The sequence below is a fragment of the Hippocampus bargibanti genome, linkage group LG08, assembly GCF_051943395.1.
Source record: "Hippocampus bargibanti isolate YZ-2025 linkage group LG08, ASM5194339v1, whole genome shotgun sequence".
NCBI lineage: Eukaryota > Metazoa > Chordata > Actinopteri > Syngnathiformes > Syngnathidae > Hippocampus > Hippocampus bargibanti.
The window spans coordinates 911,846-926,172 of record NC_142741.1 but is presented as its reverse complement, the minus strand read 5'-3'; the positions used below and the strand labels follow the sequence as shown (position 1 = coordinate 926,172).

The following is a 14,327-nucleotide window of genomic DNA, read 5'->3' as shown; positions in this document are numbered from 1 at the left end:
AAAAATCATTTGTAAAAAATCAAAACAGACTATCAAATATAGTGATACCTCGGCTTACGAACTTAATTGGTTCCCAGACAGAGTGTATAAGGTGAAGTGTGTATCCCAAAAAATAATCTCCCATAGCAAACCATTCAAATGAGTATAATCCGTTCGCAGGTCCCCATAAAACCTATTTTTTCTCCTAAATAAGCATTAAAACTACACAAAATATACCTTATTTTATTTACAGTACTATAGCACATTTATTATACATATTAATTGAATTTGTTTAAAAAAACAAATGAAGTGCATTAGCAGTGTTTGTAGGCTGAATGCTGTCAATGTTAAATGTCACACTTTACAAGTACTTCTTCCCCATTTTTAAAAATTAAAATAAATACCAAAAAAATATACTGGTGGTGTAATAATAACAAAATGTTGATTGGAATATCTTCCTCACCCCTTGCAGGGCGTAATCAATTAACAACAATTAATGTGGCAAAAAATAACATTTATGCATTGGAAAAATGAATTTATCATATGAACACATAAATGTGTTGTTTAGTTAGTTTGCCACGTTCTTCGGGATCCTTAAAAAAAGAAACCAGATGCTTTTTTTGTGTCATCAAATACCTCACAGCAAGTTTTATTTATACATCGAAAAAAAAAACCCAAAAAGATCACATTTGTCACACTATATACAGATATTACATTACAGTGTTTGTACACATATTACATAACTTGTACACAAGAAAAATAGACATAAAAATGTAAACCTTTTTTATCCAAAAAAAATACAATAAAAATAAAAATACCTTCGACAAAATCAACAAAAGGTGACTAGATTTGCTTTCAAAAACCATAAAACGTTACATTCGATGGATATGGAATTTGTCAGCCATCTTAAAATACACAAGCAGTGTTTTAACGTGCCTACGAGCCCTGTTCGCTTTTGTTGTTGGGGGCGGGGGCAGCCACTACTCATGCTCTAAAATGTGGATACAGCAGTATTTTTATTTTTTTGCTGGCAAAAAAACTCCAATAGCATATATATATAATTATTAATAATATATATTTTTTTGCCACTTAATTTAATAACACTGCAGGCGTCTGTGAGGGAGCTACAATGATGGTTGTTGTCTTTGGAAAGGAAAAAAGGAATTCTGCCTTCTCACAGGTAGCGATGAGAAGTTGCCAACGAGATTTAAAAAAATGACAATAAAATAAAAATCAGAACAGACATGCAGTCACTAACACGGCAGGCTTACATCCTTTTCACTTCTGTGCAAAAAAAAAATCCACCTTGACATCATCTGTTCAACTCAATAAATTGAAGATGAATATATATACAGATAACATCCGACTTACGACCGAGTTCCGTTCTGACCAAACGGTCGTATGTCGAAATGGTCGTGAGTTGAAATCCATTGCAAATGTTGAATAGAGACTAAATGACTGGCAAATTCCCCCCATCTGGTGCAGTCACACAGTCGATTGCTGTGCGAGCGTGAGATGCTGGCTGGCTGGCCAAAATTCCTGTACGCGTTGCCGGCCTGCTAGCGCGTTGCGGTGCTAGGCGTAGAATTATTTTTTTTTAAAATAGGGTCTGGAGGTTGTGGTCGTAAGTCGGATGTTAGCTGTATATATGTATCTATATATTCCTTTTTCTATACCTTTTCATTTGCACTTAACATTAGCAATCTCTCCCGGATGTTTTGATTTCTTATAACTTTCCAATGACGTGACGACGTACACAGCAAACAGACATCGATTCACCCGATGGCCCAGAGAGCTTTAACGACCCGTTTGATCACCGTTTAAACAAACAAAACTTGTTCTACACTCTACACGTTCCACTCAACACGTCGCATGTGACTATTTCTGCCCGTCTGCTACTTGGTAATTCACCGTTAAAACCAGTTCACGCTATACAGTTTAGCTTCTACGCAATTCCTTATGTATGAATGAAGCGTTTCCTCCCGCCACTTGCTGTCATTTTTATTCATTTAAAATCTGGATTATGTTGAAAAAAAGGTTTTTAAAATCGGACTGAGTCGTTGTAAATGCAGAACACGTCAACTACAGTGATACCTTGGCTTACTAACTTAATTGGTTCCCAATTGGTCTGTAAGGTGAAATGTGTATTCCAAACATTCATTTCCCATAGGAAAGCATTCAAATGAGAATAATCCGTTCCCAGGTCCCCATAAAACATCATTTTCTACTAAATAAGCCTTAAAACTAGCCAAAATATACCTTATTGTATGTGTAATAAATGTGCTATGGTATTATAATTAAAGAAATAAACTGTACTGTATGATAAAGTGGTTTTATTGACCTTTGTGATGGTCTTTGATAGCTTGATGGAATGGAGTGGCTGCTTTCATCAGCATTAAACACTTTATAAGGAAGGTAGCCTTCTTCTTTCACCATCTTGAGGAATGATCCCTTGTAGGTGCTTTCGCTGCCATAATTTTACCTAGTTCCTCATCAATTGTGTTCTGTTTAGCTGGTTTGATAGCTTTTTGCATCAAGTGTACAGATGGCTTGTGCGGGTTATTTGTGGAGCCTGATTGATGGGATATTTTAACCTTGCAGTCTACACTCTGCTTTTGAACTATCAAAGTTGAAACGAGTCTAAATTTGGATTGGTTATCCATTCATTTTCTCTCTGTCGTCTGCCTGTCTCTTTAATGTTTAACCTCCCACCCCTTCACTGCTGCGTTCTTGACCAATCACGTGGCTTTAACCGAAGACTGTGGGCGGGGAAGAGGACAAAAACAGTCAGCTGCCATTTTCTTGTTAGGAGTACGGGCTCGTTCGCCAACGACACATCACTCATTGTGGCGCTCCGTGTGTTTCCCGAAAAATAGCTCGTATGCCAAGGAAAAAATGTTCATAAATTTAAAGTTCGTAAACCGAAAAGTTCGTAAGCCAAGGAGTTCGTAAACCGAGGTCTCACTGTCATAGAATCGTACTATTTACCTTCCCTGGTGAGAGACAAATGGGGACTTTCAACGTGTAATGCAGGGGTGTCCAAAATTGGCAGCTAATGCTAATTTTGTCATTCTTTTGGGGAAAAAAATACCGGACAATTTTAAATTCATTGTGAAACTGGCAAAACTCACAATTTGGTGTTAAAAGCCATAAATAGTTACAAATTTTAAAATATAATCCCACCAGAATACACACGTCCATAGATCAGAAGATTTTCATCATTTCTTTGCATCCCTCAAATTTCTCACTCCCTGGATTGTAATCTGGACACCCCCAAAAAATGTTCACTGACACTTTAAAAATGAAGCACGAGAGCAGGCAGCACCTTAGGAAAGTAGAAAAAAAAATACATCCCTGGATAATGGCGACTATCATCACCCCCTGCTAGAAGCTAACATGGAACCATATTGAGTTTTTGGGCAACAATGTGTTTTATTGCTTTAGTTTAGCTTTTTGTGAAGCGGGTGTCGCGCAACCAACAGAGTGAGGTCGGAGATTTCTACGAGAAATCTGCGCCGACCGATAAAATGAGCTCATATACAGCAAACGTGTATGTTTTCGTTTAAAAAAGTATTTTGGGTGACCGTGTCTATCTAAAGACAGCAACGTGTTTGTGTGTGTATGTGTGTTGTTTTTTTTTTTGTTTTTTTTAAACAAGCTGTGTATGAAACAGGTAAGAAATCTGAGTTATTAGTTTGTGGGTATGCGGCGAGATTCAACTGCGCGCCAATATGCTGTCATTTGTCACTTTGACGAGTCGTCCGATGCTAACCGCTGGATGACCAAATCTTAAGGCATCAAACAAGCGCGTCCAATCGCATATCGTGTGGTACCTTTAAAGGACAACCGACACCGTTTTTTCGCTTTCCTAACTGACATCAGAAAAACGTTTTATCGCATCTAAAATAGCCAAAACACGCAGGTTGATATTTAGTCAAATGGAAAACACCCAAGAAAAATGACTTCAAGTGTCCCAAAACTACCACAAAATGAGTTTGGAACTGGGCAGATTCAGAAAGTCCCGCCCCCTTGTTGGTGACATCACTATTGGTCACAAACTGCCTTGCTCCAGAATTAAAACAATTGCTTCAGAGAATTCAGAGATTTCTTGTTACTCATCCAGTTATGAATATGATTCAAATAGTTCTGAAGAGGAAAGCATACATGTTTGCAATCGATTTCAAGAAGTAGAGCTTGGGCGCCATCTTGTGCATTTCCTGGCCGCTACATTGGAGTCCAGACGGCTCAAATTGATATGCAAGTACTTCTTGAAATCGATTGCAAACATGTATGCTTTCCTCTTCAGAACTATTTGAATCATATTCATAACTGGATGAGTAACAAGAAAGCATCTTCTCGCCAACGCCTGCCTCGCAAGCTCGCATTTGTATTTATTCGCTAGCTATTAGCTATATATTCACGAGCTTGCTTTCTAAGTTACTTCAGGGTTGAGTGAATGCTGGCGCGTGTGGCTGCCGCTGCTCACCCACAGAAAAAAAACTTATCCTGTGACTGTAAAGTCACCTTGAGAGTTTTGAAAGGTGCTTGTCAATTAAATGTATTATAATTATTATTATTCTCCGAATCTGAACTCTCTGAAGACATTGTTTTGATTCTGGAGCAAGGCAGTGTGTGACAAATAGTGATGTCATGAACAAGGGGGCGGGACTTTCTGAATCTGCCTAGTTTTGAGCCCATTTTGTGGCAGTTTTGGGACACTTGAAGTCATTTTTATTGGTGTTTTGCATTTGACGGAAAATATCAGTTTTGGCTATTTTCGATGCTATCAAACGTTTTTCTGATGCCAGTTAGGAAACCCCCCCCCAAAAAAATGGTGTCGGTTGTCCTATTTCCAATGTGATTCGCCCTCAGTTGCTCTGCGTGAAAGGGGCGGCGGCGCCGTTGGCGCTTGCAGCGGTGGCACTCACGATGGAGAAGCCGGCGGGCGGCGCGGTGGAGCTGTGGCTGGGTTGCAGGTCGTTGGGGATGCCGCTGTGCGAGGCCAACTGGTGGCCGAAGGCCGCGCTGAACTGCGGGAGCTGTTGTTTGGGCTGCGAGGAGGTCAAAGGGTCGAGGGGCGCCGGGGGCGCGGCCAAGCCCGTCAGGCCGCCGTGAGGCGGCGCCGACAGCGCCGCCAGCGGCTGAAGCGTCACCGAGTTGAGCGAGTGGCCGGCGGACGGCGGCGTGGACAGCGAGGTGGAGATCAGGTGACTTTCCGACGCCGTGAGGTTCCCAAACTGGTTGGCGAGGGCGGTCCAAGATGAGCGGGGGGGTTCCAGCAGGGGGCCGGTCGGGGGCGGGGCCGGTTGGGGCGGGGCCGCGGCGGCCTGCGAGGGCGGGAAGTGGCCCGCCGATTGCAGGATGTTGTCCTCCAGCTCCAAATTGGGGAAGTTGTCTGTCGGGAGGCGACTGTGGAGGATGTCCCCCATGGCCCCCGATTGGACGCCGCCGGGGAAAACCGTCACCCCCTCTGACGGGGTCAGGAAGACCAGGGAGTCTGGGTAGGACCCCAAGGCCTGAAGGGTGCGCACCAGCTCCTCGGCTTCTTCCGTGGTGGGCAGCAAGTCGCCGTTTTTACCTGCGCCACAAACTTATTCCAGTTCACCAAAACCACATTTTCATGCTTGGGTGTCGATAAAGCGCCGGTCAGACCTCTGGCGGTGATTTTATTTATTTTTTTTTTCCTTCACCAGGGGGCAGCATTTGTCTTAGGTCCATGTTAGCGCTTTGTTACATAGAAATCAATATGTATTCTATTTTGTACATCCGCCCCCATTTCAAGCTCATATAACTCCAGAGCCATGTAACTTAGGAATTAATATATTAATATTTTTACACTGCAATTGAACTCATTCACGGCCATTCCCAAATTGACAATCACGACGTGGAGCGCCATACTAGAATTTGTTTGGGTTTTGTTTTTTTTTCATGCTTGGGTGTCGATAAAGCGCTAGTTGGACCTCTGGCAATGTTTTTTTCCCTTCCGCGAGGGGGCAGCATTTGCCTTTTTGTCCATGCTAGTGCTTTGTTACAGCTTTAGCTGTTGTTAAGGCACTATATAAATCAATACGTATGTATTGTGTTTTGTAGATCCGCCCCCATTTCAAGCTCAGATAACTTCAGAGCCATATAACTTAGGAATTAACTTTTTTTTCCGATGAAACAAGAGTGTCTAAAGTTTCTTACACTACATTGAATGTTTATGCAGTCCTAAAAAACATCTACAATGCAGGGGAAACGTATAAGTCGACAGGCACCTTCAAACAAGTCGAAATCCTGAAGATCGTCGGGTAGTCTCGGCAGAACATCGGAAAAATCCTCCTGGTTCAACTCCAGGTCATTTGGAATGTCTTCCATTTCATTGGTGATGTCATCGGGAAGTTCATCTGTGCTCAGTTCTGGAGTTGAAGGACTCCTGGCAACAACAAAAAATCCTCATCAAGATGTTCCAAATCGATTTGAACCTTCAGAGCGTGATGTCGTCGGCCGAACGCAGACCTGATGCTAGCCTGGGAGGACAAAGCCAGATTGATAGGCGGCATTGCCAAGTAGCCCTGAGGCAAGGCAGGAGGAACGGGTTTCTGAGGTCGTCGCGGTACTCTCCTCTTCTTCTTGTGTTTTTTGGTGAGCGCCGGCGGTTTGGACTTTTTTCGCGGCTTCCGCTGGTGCTGATGATGATGATGATGATGGTGGTGGTGGTGGTGCAGTCGCCGGTTGCCGTCGCCGCGCAGGAAGTTATCCTGAAATCCCGAAGACCCGATGATCAACGAGATGAGGTCACCGATCGGGTAAGAACATATTGATGAAAAGGTTTCCTCAGACGTCATCTGTACTTCTTTGAGTGTGTCGGATGTCTCGTTCCTCATCCAAACAAATTTTTTTGCTGGTAGCTCTGGCTCGAAACAGGTAACATCCGAGTTACGACCACCCGTCGTAACCACCCAACGCGTACGCCAGCCAGCATGTCACACACTTGCACAGCAATGCGTGACTACACTTCGGATGTCTCGTTCCTCATCCAAACTAAATTTTTGCTGGTAGCTCTGGCCCTATAGAGGTAACATCCAAGTTACAACCACCCGTACTTACGACCCTTTTTTTGTTTTTTAATTCTACGCCTGGTACCGCAAGGCGCAAGCAGCCGGCAATGCGTACTACAATTTTGGCCAGCCAGCATGTCACACACTTGCACAGCAATGCGTGACTACACTCAATACAGTAGTTATACAGTGCAGATACCGTCTCCTGTTATACAGTAATAAAAATCGATAATATGAAGTATAAAATTATTAAAAAAACGACACTAAAAGGTTTATAAATGAACTGTACAGTAAAAGGTTTTGTATACATAACAGGTACAGTTATACAGTAATAAAAATTGATAATACGAAATATAAAATGATAAAAATGACACTAACTTATAAATGAACTGTAAACAGTTTGCTATATAATAGTATTCAATAGAAAATGTTGCTTAAAAACAACAGATTGATATCTTATACTATCCTGTTGTATAAACGTCACATCGGCCATTTTGAATGGATTTCGACTTGCGACCGTTTGACTTACGACCATTTTGTCAGAACAGAACCCGGTCATAACTCGGATTTTACCTGTATATATATCCCTAATGTCCAGAGGTGGCGGTGCAGAGGATAGAATATAGGAGCAGAGCTACCAGCAAAACTTTAGTTCGCTGACGAACCTTTTCGGATGAGAAGCGAAACATCCGACACCTTCAAAGACGTCCAGATGACGGCTGAAGAAACCTTGTCATCGATGGACCACTCCTGTACGACTGAGAGCTTACACAGACGTAAGACCATATTGGATGTGATACGCACCATTTTTTTGGCGTGCTCTTCGCAGAGTGGCGTCTGATGCGTGATATCGAAGACTGGAATGGAGCACTGTTGACCATCTGCGAATTTGGCGGTGCAGCTTGCAAACAGCTGCTGGGAGCGATTCAACAGAATGTCTGCGGAAAACAATTAAGGAAGGAAAGAAAAAAGACCCCCGGGTGGACAACTTGCGGTGAGAATACTTTCAAGTAGAGAATATGTAGCGAAACTGGATGAAACTGCATTTTTGACCCAGGGGGATGTAATACCATATTTTCCGGTGTATAGCGTGCATCCCCAATGAATCGTGCATTTCCAAACTATTATAAAGGGTACCTTCAATGAATGAAAAAAATGTTTTCCAAATATAAGGCACACTACATTATAAGGTGCTACATTGGAGGCTGTGGTTACGCACTACTTGTTGGTGAATGGAGTGAGTGGGTGCTGACAGTCGTTGCGAGACTTGTTGTGGCTCAATATTGCTTCAATATTGCTTCAATATTGCGTATACGGCGCAGGGTCATCTTTTGAAGAAATCCAAGCTGTAAAATAGTTGAAAAAGTGCTATGAATAACTTGTTTTCGAGACTTGGAACGGATTAAAAAAATTACATTGATTATAATGGGAAGTGCTGTTTTGGTTTTTTCGAACAGATTTCTGGAACGGATTATGGTCGAAAACCGAGGTACCGCTGTATAAGGCATACTTTAAATTATTGGTGTCCAAGTCAAGGCCCGCGGGCCAAATCAGGCCCGCCATATAATTGTATTCGGTCAGCGAAAACCAATCCAACTTGCATTCTACTTCCTAAAGTCTGAAGCAAAATTTCAAATTGCTATATGAAAACCAAAATAACGGTCATTTTTGTTACTTCAAATTTGAAAACAAGTTATTGATTGATCAGCTAGTACGTGTTCAAAAGGATACGCTGAAAACAGTGTTTGGTGAATGGCAGCGCTTTGTTGTCGCAGGCCTGGCCTTTCGTACTGCCCGTACACGTCCCGCCGTCCATTTTCCGATAGCGCTCACTTGCTCCGCCGTGGCGAAGTTCTGATCCGGCACTAGGAGGGAAAAAAAAAGTGTTGATTTATTTTGAAAAGTCTTTTTTTTTTTTTTTTTTTTTGAAAGGACAACCGACGCCTCCGGACAAGCTGTGTCCCTAATTTGTAAAATGGCTTCAAATGACTTCGACTGAGTGTATTTGACAAAGATTCCACGGCATATATAGCTATATTTTACGTTCAGGAAGTTTTGAGTTGGTGACGATTCCTGACGTGATGTCACGGAAGGAACGCCCCTGACCGTGAAAGTGACACACGGCGGGACCTTCTGAAACTAGCCACTTCCGGGTTCAATTTTTCGTCGTTTTTGGACACTTTACGTCATTTTTATTGGTGTTTTGCATTTGACTAAAATATCCTACTGCATGTTTTGGCTATTTTAGATGCTATCAAACGTTTTTGTGATGTCAGTTAGGAAACAAAAAAGTGGTGTCGGGTGGCTTGTGAGATTACCTTGAAGGGCTTTGAAAGGACCCGCGTAGTTCCTGGATGAGTTCCCCAGCGCAATCTGGGTTTTTTGCGGCGGCTTGCACCAAAGCTTTACGGAAGGCGTAGCGATAGCGCTTCTGGCGTATACTGGCCCTTTCCTGCCTGCACATGCGCTTGTACTTCTGCTGCAGGTACGAGCAAAGCCTGAGCAGTCGAGTTCTCCGCGAGGAGCCGACGTCATCGTCCAACCTGTTTCAGGATGAAAGCGTCAACAAAAAAAAAACACTTCTTTTTTTTTTGCGCATTGACCTTGAGCTACCGACCCGTTCTGCGGTCTCCAGGTGCTCAGGTCAGGAACAAATCTCTCCGCTTCCACTTCTTCATCCTCGTCGTCATTGTCGCCGCTGTCCTCGGACCAGTCCAGGCCTGCAAGAAAATCCGTTAGAAAAAGCTCATCTCTTTTTAACTCATTCACTGCCAGACGTGCAAAAATCTAGCTGGCTACCTATCTAGTTAGCTATTTGCTATCTATTCGCGAGCTGGCTGGCTATCAGCTATATAGCTTTCTATCCATTAGCTGTCTATTAGCTAACCAGCTAGCTATTTGCTATCTATTGGCTATCTGGTTGGCTACCTCACTAGTTAGCTATTTGCTATCTATTAGCCATCTAGCTGGCTGGTTATCTATCAGCTATCTAGCTCGCTAGCTATTTGCTATCTATTAGCTATCTGGTTGGCTACCCAGCTAGCTATTTGCTATCTATTCACTTGCTGGCTGGCTATCAGCTATCTAGCTCACTATCCATTAGCTGTCTATTAGCTATTAGCTATCTAGCTGGCTGGTTATCTGTCACCTATCTAGCTCGCTATCCATTAGCTATCTATTAACTAGCTAGCTCGCTTTCTATCTATTTGAGTTTTTCCGGGTTGAGTGAACGCTGGCGCGTGTGGCTGCCACTGCTCACCCAAAGAAAAACGTTTCCCGTGACCGTAAAGTGACCTTGACAGTTGTCATATTTTCAATGAGCAAATAAATTTGGGAATAGCAGTGAAAGAGTTAATTTTTCAATTCAAATCACCTAAATGAGGAAACAGGTCTCCATATTCTCGGTGTCTCTTGGCACAAAGTTGTACCAGATGCTGCAACCTGGTCAGGCAGCGAGGTGTCGGTGAAAAGGAGGCAGGTCGCATGACCAAGACGTGATTGGAAGCAAAAGCTGTTTTCCTGCTGAGCGACGGCCCCGGCGGCTGCGCGGGATTGGCTGACGCCTTGACGGCCATCCCGGGAGGCGGGAAGTTGACGGCCTGAGGTGGCGCCGGATTGCATAATAGACCCTGCTGGCAGGGCGGCTGGACAAGACCTGATTGCGCGTTGAGCGGCGAAGACGGCGGGTGGACGACGGCGGGGCTAAAGTGCTCGCAAGGCGTCTGGAAACGCTCGGCGTCCCGGCAGATGTTCTGGTTCGGCACCGGCCGACTCTGCCATTTCTTCTTGATGCCGTTACTTTTCCGAGGAGGGCCCATCTCCTCGCCGTCTGTGTCGTCTTCGTAGAAGGTAAACGGATCCAGGAATTCCCCATCGGGAAGGGCGAGCAGGCGCGTACAAGGTGGCGATGGCGGAAGTTCCTTCAGACCGTTGGAAGCTAAAGGTGCTAATGAGGGCACCGTGATGTTGAGGGCCACTGACTCCAGATGAGCTCGCGATCGCATCTCCTCCAAAGCGTCGTGCTTCTTCTTGCGTTCCTTCTTGGGGATGAAGCCAAGTACCTGCAGGTGGCTGTTGCAGTACCTGCAACAACAGTCACATTGCTTTTAAAGGACAACCAAAGTCACTTTTTGGTTTCCTAACTGACATCAGAAACATGTTTTAGAGCACCTAAAATAGCCAAAACACGCAGGCTGATATTTTGAGTCAAATGCAAAACACCAATAAAAATCACTTCAAGTGTCCAAAATCTGCAAAAAAATTTGTGACATCACGCCAAGACATTTTGCATTGCTCCAGAATCAAAACAATGGCTTCAGATTCGGAGAATATGCGTTCCTGTTACACATCCAGTTATGAATATGATTCAAATAGTTCCGAAGAGGAAAGCATACATGTTTGCAATCGATTAAATAATTTATTCTGTGCCATTTTGAGGCAACATTGGGGGCAGAAAATGGCGACCAAGCTCCGTGTGTGGAATTAATCAGCCCGTTTCCACAGGCTGATTAATTCCTTACATGGAGCTTTGTCACCCTCTTCTGCCTCTTTTTTGGTGCCACACGAAGTTTTCAGACCAGCCAAGTACAGCCAAATGCATTGACGTGATGGAAGGACTGCTACAATGTGTCCTTTTTTCGGTCAGGGGCGTTCCTTCAGTGACGTAACGTACGGACTCGTCACCAACTCGTAACTGTAAAATACGCTCAGTAGAAGTCATTTGACAAATTATGGACACAACTTGTCCGGAGACGTCGGTTGTCCTTTAAATGCACGCGTGTGCTACAGGGTTCTTCCACATTGCTGGAAAATCCACCGTTTAAAGCCATCAGGACTGTATTTATTATTTTCAACCGTCTCGCTATATTTTTACATCTAACAGGTGGATCTCCAACGTATCACCCACAACCCACGAGACATTCCGAACAATTTCAGTCACCGATTTGGGATTGGAGTTGACAAACCTGCGATCTTCCGACTTTGGGATGGGGTTGGTACACCGCTGGCTGTTATATTTGGCCACATATTCGCACTGCTTGAAGGGGGCGGTTTTGTCTTCCAGGACGTGCCGTATGCAGAAAGCGTACCCATTGAGTCTGCGTTGCTTGCAGAGCTTCGGACTGTACGAGCACAAGGGCTTATTGTCCACCTCTGAGAAATGTATGTGTTTGCCTTCATACATCACGTGACTCTTGTCCTTGACAACATCAGCTGATGGGATAAAGTCAAAGGGGGAGAAAAGCAACAATGATATCATTAAAAGGTAACGCTCATGTATTGCCATGTGTGCATATTCAGAGCTAAGACAATTGATTGTTTAATCAATTGTAGGGGGAAAAAAAATTTCTGGAACATATATTTCACTGCTTCAATACATATTGAAAACCTTTTGAATATTTCCTCTATATTTAATGACCAGCTTCAGGTCAATGTACACTATTTGTCTTCACTGCTACAACAATTCAGCCCACTATTACAATGCAATAATACAAATCACGGTTTGTTTCTTGCAAGTAGTTTTTCCTACTCCGCTACTGTATGCATTTCTTCACTCGACGAGCGCAACTTTGGCTTACTGTGTGTCATAGACGTAAGAGACCGTAATTCTTCAAATATGCCCTTTATGTTCTACTGGTGCTATGAATTATTCTCATTGGGGAGGCCTGGGGGGTAAAGTAGAACTTGAACTTATGCCCAAACAATATTACAATTATGTATTTAGTTACTACATAATTCTATCATAAATACATTGTAACGGTGTAAATGCGTTAAAAATCCATTTATAAGTAACCCCCTCTGCAAGTCCATATTTGAGTTATTGTTAAAATAAAATAAAAACAATCAGTGGGAGTGTCATTTTTAACTCAAATCTGTCAACAGTCGCTTTTATGGACACGCGGAAATTGACACACGAATATACACAAATAGGCCCGCGTGCAATTTTAAGAAATGCTATTTGCAAGTTCGTGTAAATATTAAGCTACGGGTTACTTATCATAAGCACAACCCATCTACCTTATTAGCCGCTATCATTGACTTTAAGGGGTTCGACTTGGTATTACGGGCGCCACTGTGCCTCCGATGCCCAAAGCGTGCACATAGCACAACATTTTAGGGGTTTATATAAAAAGTTAAAATCGGGTTATTGTTAAAAAATATCAATAATTACAGAGGCAACTAACCAGGAGAGGCTGGTTTGTTGCAAATAAAAAATAACATGTCTGTCGAACGGAGCTAGCTTGTCAATATTAGCATGTTGTCCGATGAGCAGTTTTCTAACTTATTTACATCGTACCTAAACGTGAAGATACGTGTGGATTTAGTGTATAGCAGGTTAACTGTTTTGGTCTGAGAATTTACGTTTATTTGGTTTTTTACCTCTCGGCTGCTACGAAAGTCAAAATATTCGCTAGCTGGCTAGCTAAGGAAGCTAAAAACAAAAATTAGTAGGCGGTAGCTAACCAGGAAACGGAAACCTCTACAAATGGCGACTCGATGATGGGTCTCTCTCTATTTGCAAACTAATCAGTGAATGCAACATACAGGCAATACACATTTTACAGCAATAAATGTATTTATTTGCATAATAATACTTTAACTACCAACACGTTCACACAAAAGGGTTTCGCGTAAGCTAAGGCCTGTCCTCGATCGGCTTCCGTTAAAAAAAATAAGGCTAAAGATGGTAGGTCGCGTGATTTTTACAAATATGTACGCCAAATTCAACATTTATACCTGAACTATTTTAGCGTTGTGATAGAAAAGATCGATTTTTAACGATCGGAAGAAAAGAGAGCTTGAAGTGGCCTGTTAGCCTCGACAGACACCGGCCTCGAGTAGTAGTCGCCTGCCCGAGAAAAGGCCGCGTGAAACGCTGTAGTCTTAACTCGAGCTCGGGGATTCGCTTACCTTGAATTGGTACGGGCCGTTGAACGCTATTCGCTTCAGATCGACGGCCGAACTGTCAAATACGATCCGCTAGGCTATTCGCGCATCGATGTCCCGAGATAGATGAACAATAATAGCGATCTGCATCGAGGTCGGCGCTACTCGATTTTCGGATGGATTTAAAATAAGCACTCGATGAAATTTTTAGGCAGTGGGTAGGCTGCTAAGGATTTTGTCGGATCCACGACAGACTCCCTCACAGCACCACTACAGGCACTGCGGGGACATGACAACAACCCGCTCGACAACAACAACCTCTCCAACCATATTGGAAATGCAACTTTGTTAAGAGAGCCCACAGAGCCGAAGTGCAACAAAAAGTGTGACAGTGTCGTTGCCATGTTCGACATTGAGTGCACA

General features: G+C 43.2%; 1 protein-coding gene and 1 long non-coding RNA gene across 2 annotated transcripts; one reads left to right on the top strand and one right to left on the bottom strand.

The window, feature by feature from the left end:
- Nucleotides 1-612: 612 nt before the first annotated feature.
- On the bottom strand, nucleotides 613-14,069 carry ino80da (INO80 complex subunit Da). The gene is made up of 10 exons (XM_089001963.1): nucleotides 13,929-14,069; nucleotides 11,984-12,230; nucleotides 10,393-11,102; nucleotides 9,637-9,739; nucleotides 9,338-9,562; nucleotides 8,751-8,884; nucleotides 7,824-7,957; nucleotides 6,478-6,719; nucleotides 6,237-6,394; nucleotides 613-5,557 (listed from the first exon to the last, which is right to left on the bottom strand). Exons 2-10 carry the CDS (start codon nucleotides 12,199-12,201, stop codon nucleotides 4,848-4,850), a joined length of 2,634 nt encoding a protein of 877 aa, XP_088858089.1. The 5' UTR covers nucleotides 12,202-12,230; nucleotides 13,929-14,069; the 3' UTR covers nucleotides 613-4,847.
- On the top strand, nucleotides 6,631-12,206 carry LOC148894219 (uncharacterized). The gene is made up of 4 exons (XR_016115698.1): nucleotides 6,631-6,767; nucleotides 7,849-8,013; nucleotides 11,902-12,009; nucleotides 12,082-12,206. It is a non-coding gene; the product is annotated as an uncharacterized LOC148894219 (long non-coding RNA).
- Nucleotides 14,070-14,327: the final 258 nt, after the last annotated feature.